Source organism: Callospermophilus lateralis, chromosome 3, assembly GCF_048772815.1.
Source record: "Callospermophilus lateralis isolate mCalLat2 chromosome 3, mCalLat2.hap1, whole genome shotgun sequence".
NCBI lineage: Eukaryota > Metazoa > Chordata > Mammalia > Rodentia > Sciuridae > Callospermophilus > Callospermophilus lateralis.
Window position 1 is genome coordinate 121677971 of NC_135307.1, and position 7993 is coordinate 121685963.

Below are 7993 nucleotides of genomic sequence, written 5' to 3' on the forward strand. Positions count from 1 at the left end.
AGAAAAATGAGGTTTAAAGAGGAGAAATGCATTTTATCCCAATGGGTTGCTGTAAAAGTGTATTGATTTAAAGTATCTATGGAGCTCTTGCTCTGCCTCAGCACTGAGTGTACAGAGATAATCAGAAGTAGTCACAGTCCTCAAAATACCTCTAATTCTGGACCTGTTAAGGGATGTAGCTCAATGGTAGAACCCTTGCCTTTGCATGATTGAGTTCAATCTCCAGTATTGCAAAATAAAAAAACAAAAAGCTTTGTCTGATTTTTTTTTTTTTTTTTTTTTTTTTGGTGATGCTGGGGATTGAACCCAGGTCCTTGTGCATGCAAGGCAAGCACTCTACCAACTGAGCTATATCCCAGCCCCTCTCTGATTCTTGAATGAGGAAACTTGTCATGACTCTTTGAGGAAAGGATATGTGTATTATAGATAAAGGATATATATTATATTACATAGATATAACATTTACTGCCAAGATAATTATTTACATTAAGATAATGTTTAGGCGTTACCTATTAATACTTTAAGTTCAGCTTTATTTTTACAGTGTGTATATGAATATGCCCCATTCAGAAGTAGTGTTTAGTTTTATATACTTATTATGTATTTGTATACTTTTTTTCTTTTTCTTTTTCTTCTTTTTTTTTTTTACAGGACCCAGAGCAGAGGGCCTTGTTACTCTTGAATGTGATCCTCCATGTGGGTAGTTAAAACTATTTTACCTGCCCATTGTTTTCTGAAATATCTTAACAGTAGTGGCCAGTACAAGTGCCATCCATACATCTTATTTCACAGCCTTTATGCCGTCTCATAGCCTCCTTCCATATAGACCTTTAGGACCAATGGATACAACATAGTCATTTGTCTATTTTAATTATGAATAAATAGTCAGTCTGTTTCCAATTCTCATTTCCAAATGTGAAAACTACCTAGTTCTGAGGAGACTCTCCTTATTTTGGCTTTAGTTTCAATAGGATTATGACCCTGTGACCTTTTGGCCACTGTATATATAGCTCTTAGCGATTGAATTATTTCCTTTTACTAGAATTTGATAAGATATTTTTTCATCTCAAATGCAAACTGAGGAAACAGGGTAATTTCTGGAAAGCATAGACTTCTACAGAGTACTATATCATCTTGCCCATGTTTGGTGTTTAAATTTGAGCTATCAGTCACTAGTTTCAATAAGCTGGAGTTAACTTTCATCTCATGGAAATATACTTTAATATTTATTGTACCTAACTTTGAGCCCTAGCTTATTCACTTTTAGATAGCCTACTAATCTGTAACTTTAAAAGTTGTATGTTTTCCTCAGTTCAAAAGAAACCATTTGAGATGGGTTTAATGGCACACACTTATAATCCTAGCTATTTGGGAACCTGAGGCAGGAGGATCACAAATTCAAGGCCAGCCTGGGCAATACAATAAAACCCCTTCTCAAAAAAAGACAGAAACTATTTGCCTTAAATCTTTAGTGTCAATATTGAGAAATGTCTTTGCTGAGGTATGTAATAATAGCATTTGTATGCATTTCCAAATGCCATTTTTAGTATCAGTAATTAAAACCAGTTTTGTTAAAAATTATAATCTGTGACAATATTACTGCCATTAGAGCATTTTCTCTATTAGTTTATTTGAATAATAATTTTTTGGAAAACAAATTTGCTATTATGTCTGTAGATTTCAAAGACAATAAATATAATAGTCTCATTTCTGATTGCAGGTTAGATTATTTTTGAGTTTTCTCTATATACCTGTTCTAGGTTCTCGGGATAAAACAGTAAAACATGACATTCAGTTCTTGCCCTCATAGAACTCACATTCTAGGGATATTTTGTTACTGAAAATAAATGGTTTTGCATGTTCATATTTTGTTTCAAAAGTAAAATGTTTTTATTACTAGAGCTTTTTCAAGTCTAGCTTTAGTGTGTTTAGGTGGAGTAATTATGCTATGGATTTCTTCATTAATGCATATTTACTTATTAATTTGTAGTTTTATGTCATATTTTGTTAAAATATGAGATAGTATGTTAACATAAGCAGGTTAGAAGCCAAGTGCAGTGGTACACGCCTGTAAGCCCAGCAGTTTGGGAGCTGAGATGGGAGTATCAAGAGTTCAAACCAGCCTCAGCAACATCAAGGCACTAAGCAACTCAGTGAGACCCTGTCTCAAAATACAAAATAGGGCTAGGGATGTTGCTCGGTGGTCAAGTGCCCCTGAGTTCAATCCTCACTACCCAAAAAAAAAGCAAAAAAGTTGGAATCCATTATAGCAAGTGTTTGTGCATCTACATGTAGATCACTGTAAGAGGTGCTGTAGATTCAAATAGGGAGTAAGATTTCGTCCCTCTCCTCAAGGGGGTTACAGTGAAGTTGGACAAACAGGACACATAGATACAAAAGATGAGTACCTCGTAATTCAGTTCAACAGATATTTATTTATTAGTGGTTGGAGGCACTAGAACTCATAAGAAGCTATGTTAATTCAAATGGGCAATTAGTGTGAAAAGTGATGTGGGAGCACAAGATAGGGTGTTCCATTACAAGGTTGTCAGGGAGGCAGCAGAGTAAGAGTTGATTATGTAAGCTTCAAAAAGAAAGACAAATTGGAGTTAGCCAGCTACAAAGAAGTGGCATGGAAAAAAACATGTCACATGAAAAGGACAACTTAGACAAAAGTCCAGAAGTGAGATAATTTGGTAAGTGTAGGGAAACTAATATTTCAGTATGGCTGAAGCATGCTATATCATTGAGGATTGGTGAGATAAGAATGAAGAAAATCATGAAGGACCCCTGGGCCTTACCCTGACCTTTTATGGGAAACCACCAAAGAATTTTAAACACCAGAGAAGAGGGGTCATTAGATTTTCACTAATGGATGCATTGTGGTAATCATAGTTGAAGAAGAGGGCTTATATAGAGTGTCCAGTATGTGCTAAGGGTATTAAGTGTAATTGTAGTGAAAAGCTGCAAAGAACTGAAATGAGGAAAGGGTATTTGATAGCCTTAAAAAAAAAAAGTAAGAGAACCTAGATTGAATGAAGTAAGTGGAAAGCCCTGTTGAACAGTTCGCAGCATATTCCTGGTATACATGGGTTGAGCAGTGGATTCCTGAGGAAGGCTTAATTATTGGAGGAAGTTGAGTACTTGACTCATGGCAAGTCACTGTTTCAAAACAAGAAGTCATGTCTGCAGGGTTTTGTTATAGACTCTGACTTTGGTGACAGCACTCAGAAGAGCCAGAGTGGTTAGGGGCAGGAGTGGAGCACATTAGTTAGGATTTAGGAACACTAATTTTACCTGAATCTTAATGCATCTGATCTTGGTTTCAGTATTTAAATGCATTAATTTATTATCTTATTTTAAACATTTTAAAACTTTTTTGCACTAGTTTATCTTTTTCCTAACATTTTAATTGCTTTTATGTGAAACATTCTGAGGACTGTAAACAAACTTAGTGTTTCACAAGATCTCGTTGAACACTATTTTCTTGTTCTTTGAGAAATTCTGACCCCAAACAATATTAAGAAGTCTGCATATAGCCATTTGTTGCATGTCCCCTTAGGATACCCAGGTAGTGTTTATCAAATACATAAATAGAAAAATTTAAAAATAGTTTGAACCAAAAGAAGAAAATCTATAGTTCATCTTCTAGAGTCACTATTAACATGTCAGTTATATATTCTAGATTATTTTCTACATGTGTATGCACATACACATACATTTATAACCAAAAGGGAGCCATATTTTATAAATATTTTGTAATTTATGACCGTCTTTCCAATCTAATAAATAAGTTATCTTCTGAATATAGATTGGTGGGATAGTTGAGTGAGGACACAACCCAAATATCAAAATCTTACTGAATAATCAAATTTTACTACCCTCCTCTTTTTGTCAGCTTCAGTATCAGATACAGCACAGCAGCCATCTGAAGAGCAAAGCAAATCTCTTGAAAAACCAAAACAAAAAAAGAATCGCTGTTTCATGTGCAGGAAGAAAGTGGGACTTACCGGTAAGGACCTAAACCAAATGGTTTTTAATTATGTTTTTAAATAATACATGTCTTATTATTACTAACTTCAATTAAGATTATTTCTATTCCCAGGAGAGTTTCCATTAAATGTACTTCAGCTTATGAATTTTCTTAAATAAAAATAGCTTTAATTATGCACCTGAAAGTAAAATGAATAGCTTTTCCTTTAAAAATTCATTCCAACTGAATTTGAGAGTATTAGACAAGTAATTCCAGTATGCCAGGTGCTATGAAAAGGCTAACATGTAGTTCTGTCTTCAAGGAGAGGATATTTTAAAGTATGTGGTGAACCATGAAGTGCTTTCTATATGTAAAATGGGGCTAATCATAAGTTGTGGTGCAGGTTCAGTGAGTTGAGACATGTAAGTAATTAACTTAGTGGGTGCCACACAATGTGTAATCAATATATGTTGGCTACTATAACAACATATCAGTACTGTTGAGAGAGGGAGAATAAAATGTTCCAAACTGTTTAGCAAAGAACATTACATTAAGTTCAGTCAGATTGCCATGGGAAGTCAGAAGACAGGAGTACTGCAATTAATTTTTATAAAAGGAGTAAAGACCTGGCAAGGAAAGTATCTTGAAGATAGGCTGTTGCCCCTGGGTCTGGAACCATGAGTAGGAATTATAAATGACGGGAATAGGAACATTTCAGGCAGAAAGAAATATTTGAACCAAATCCCCAAGAAGCAATATAGGGGCCTGTTAGGGACTGTGAATTGGGGAACATAACCATAGTACAGGATCTGTGAAGAAGAAGGGTATTGAATATCGAGACAAGATAGAGCTAAAGATTAAGGTTTTTACTAGGTTTAATTAGAAACTGGTTACAGCTATAAGTATGTTTATTGTTTACCATGGATAGGCATTATGCTGAACACTTTACATAAAATCCTGACTTATGGACTGAGATAAGATATTGAGTAAAAATTATACTTTGGGAAGATTACTTCTGGCTAAGGAATGGATTAGAGACAATGAAGAAAGATTAGAGTCTGATCAGAGATGTCTTAAACTGCCTCATACCTTAGCAAATAATGTATTTATTTAAAGACTACAACATAGATAAGAAATTCTAAAATATATTATCAAATAGGGTCTTTTAAAATCTTGTCCTCTCTCAGACTTCATGATTACAAAGCTGAGACTTCATAATTTCTTTCTTGTCCAATCTGTCAGTCTAACCTAGTGTTGTTTGCTTCATTTCTCTTTCATTATTTGAAGTTACAGAATGTTTCTGAAGTAAAAAATGTGATGAAAGAAATTAATGTCAAATGTCAGTGTTTAAAATATTGATTCCTATGCTCCGTTACAAAAATTCCATCATAACATAAGATCCTAATTTGGGGGAGCAAGACTGTCCACACATGTCAGTCTCTATTTTGATTTCAATTCTTGGGCATTTCCCTAAAAATAAGTGCAATTATTGCATGTTTTCCATATGTTAAGCACCTGATCCATTCCTCATTTAATTCTTACAGTACCTTATTGTTCCAAAATTACAGATGCAGAAACTGAGACCCAGAGAGGCTAAGTAATTTGCCTACGTTAGTAAGTAGATTGATACTTAGGCAACCTAACTCTGGATCCCATGCTTTTAATCACTCCACTCTAGTACAGTTCACATCTCCACCTGAGGTTAGCAAAAGAAGGCTATTTTGAATACTGTGTTCTTTGTTAACAGTTCTCTCAGAGATTTATTTTATCTTTCTTAATTAAATGTTAAGATTGGTTTCTTGAATTGGCTTATTTTTACATTGCAGTATTTGAGTTTTTAAAAAAATATTCCACTTTGCTGGGTGTGTGGTAGCACACAGCGAAAATCCCAGACTCCCAGAAATTAGGGAGACTGAGGTGAGAGGTTCGAAAGTTCAAGGACAGCCTCAGCAAAATAGCAAAGCCCTAAGTAAATAGAAGACTCTCTCAAAAACTGATAAAGGCTGGACCCAGTGGCAAATGCCTGCAATCCCAGCAACCTGGGAGGCTGGAGTAGGAGGATCACAAGTCGGAAGCCAGCATCAGCAATTTAGCAAGGTCCTAAGCAACTTAGTGAGACCCTGTTTCAAAATATAAAGGGTTGGGCATGTAGTTCATTGGTAGACCAACCCTGGGTTCATCCCTAGTACCACAATTTTTTTTTGTTTGTTTGTTTTAATAGTTTAAAAGTAAAATTAGGGGCTGGGATTGTAGCTCATGGTAGAGCACTTGCCTTCCACATGTGAGGCACTGGGTTTGATCCTCAGCACCACATAAAAATAAACAAAATAAAGGTCTACAACTAAAAAAGATATATAAAAAAAGTAAAATTAAAAATTTTAACATTTTCAATTTAGAAAACATATTTTGATAAGGAAGTAACACTGATCATGTCACAAGTGAAGAAACTTGAACTCAGAGAAGTGTTTATGATCTGATCCTAGTACAAACCTATATTTATAGGACCAAGAAGTGGAGCTCTCAGCTAGTGAACTCTGAGAAAGTAGTTCGTGAAACCATTTTTGTAGAATGTTTAGATTACTGCCCTAAATACATGATGCTATTTAATATTATGCCAAAGAACTTAATATTTCACCTTCCATCCTGCTCATTTATGTGTATTAATCCATTTTTAGGGTTTGAATGCCGGTGTGGAAATGTTTACTGTGGTGTGCACCGTTACTCAGATGTACACAATTGCTCTTACAATTACAAAGCTGATGCTGCTGAGAAAATCAGAAAAGAAAATCCAGTAGTTGTTGGTGAAAAGATCCAGAAGATTTGAACTCCTGCTGGAATACAAAATCCTTTGACCATCTGCAAACTAAAAATTGACTTGAGGTTTTTTTTCCTAGTCATTGGGAATGTAGAGCAATGTATCTTGCATAGACCTTTTAATCATGCATGTCATCAGAAGAATAGATTTTTGTTTTTGTTTTGAAAATGACTCTGAACATTTATTTCCATTGCAGTTTCTGTGGCTGAAGAGACTTAAACTTTACAAGTATTATCCTTTTAAGATCATTTTAATTTTAGTTGAGTGCAGAGGGCTTTTATAACAAACGTGGAGAAATTTTGGAGGGCTGTGATTTTTCCAGTATTAAACATGCATGCATTAATCTTGCAGTTTATTTTCTCATTGTGTATGTATATATAGCTTTTCTCTGCAGCACGATTTCTCTTTTGATAATGCCCTATTGGGCACAACTAGTTACCAGTAACTGAATGTATCTTAATCAATATGGCTGCTTCTGTTTTTTCATTAACAAAGGTTATTCATATGTTAGCATATAGTTTCTTTGCACCCACTATTTATGTCTGAATCATTTGTCACAGGAGAGTATGTGCTGATGAGATTCCAAGTTTGTGTGTTTTTAATTTTTTTTTTTTTTTTTTTTTGGCGTGAGGGAAGAAAAAAGCTGTATGCATTTCATTGCTGACTACAGGTTTCTTTCAGATTACGTTCATTGGTCTGTGTGTATACAATATGAAGAATGATCTGAAGTAATTGTGCTGTATTTATGTTTATCCACCAGTCTTTGATTAAATAAAAAGGAAAACCAGAATGCTCTTTTGTATTACTTTTTTTCTTTCTAATAGTTAATCTTATCTTTTTAATCTGTTTTTCTAAGTGTACTACTATTATTTGTCTCATATAGATTTATGGCTAATCTTATGATAAATTTTAATTTTTAATTTTTTTTTGTGGGGGGGGTACTGAGGATTGAACCCAGCCAGGGGCACTAAAACCCACTGAGTCACATCCCCAGCCCTTTTTTAATATTTTATTTAGAGACAGGGTCTCACTGAGTTACTTAGGGCCTCCCTAAATTGCTGAGGCTGGCTTTGAACTCACAATCCTCCTGCCTCAGCCTCCTGAGCCACTGAGATTACAGGCATACTCCACCGCACCTGGCTAAAATCTCAGCATTTTTTCAAAGCCAAGAATTACTTTCTGTCACTTAGATGTTGGATTTTCTA

The 7993-nt window shown here is 34.8% G+C and overlaps 1 protein-coding gene and 1 non-coding gene across 20 annotated transcripts in view; one reads left to right on the forward strand and one right to left on the reverse strand.

Annotated features, from left to right (window-relative positions):
- The window catches only part of Zfand6 (zinc finger AN1-type containing 6), a 72926-nt gene extending 65348 nt beyond the window's left edge, over nt 1–7578 (forward strand). For 18 of the 19 annotated variants that reach the window (XM_076851238.2, XM_076851243.2, XM_076851228.2 and 15 more), the window contains 3 exons: nt 652–696; nt 3899–4012; nt 6649–7578. In XM_076851238.2, the coding sequence (XP_076707353.2) occupies nt 652–696; nt 3899–4012; nt 6649–6797 (308 nt within the window). In that variant the 3' untranslated portion in view covers nt 6798–7578. The remainder of the gene's footprint in view (nt 1–651; nt 697–3898; nt 4013–6648) is intronic. The other variant, XM_076851231.2, reaches the window with a different exon arrangement.
- Trnaa-ugc (transfer RNA alanine (anticodon UGC)) lies at nt 286–357 on the reverse strand. The gene has a single exon. It is a non-coding gene; the product is annotated as a tRNA-Ala (tRNA).
- Nucleotides 7579–7993: the final 415 nt, after the last annotated feature.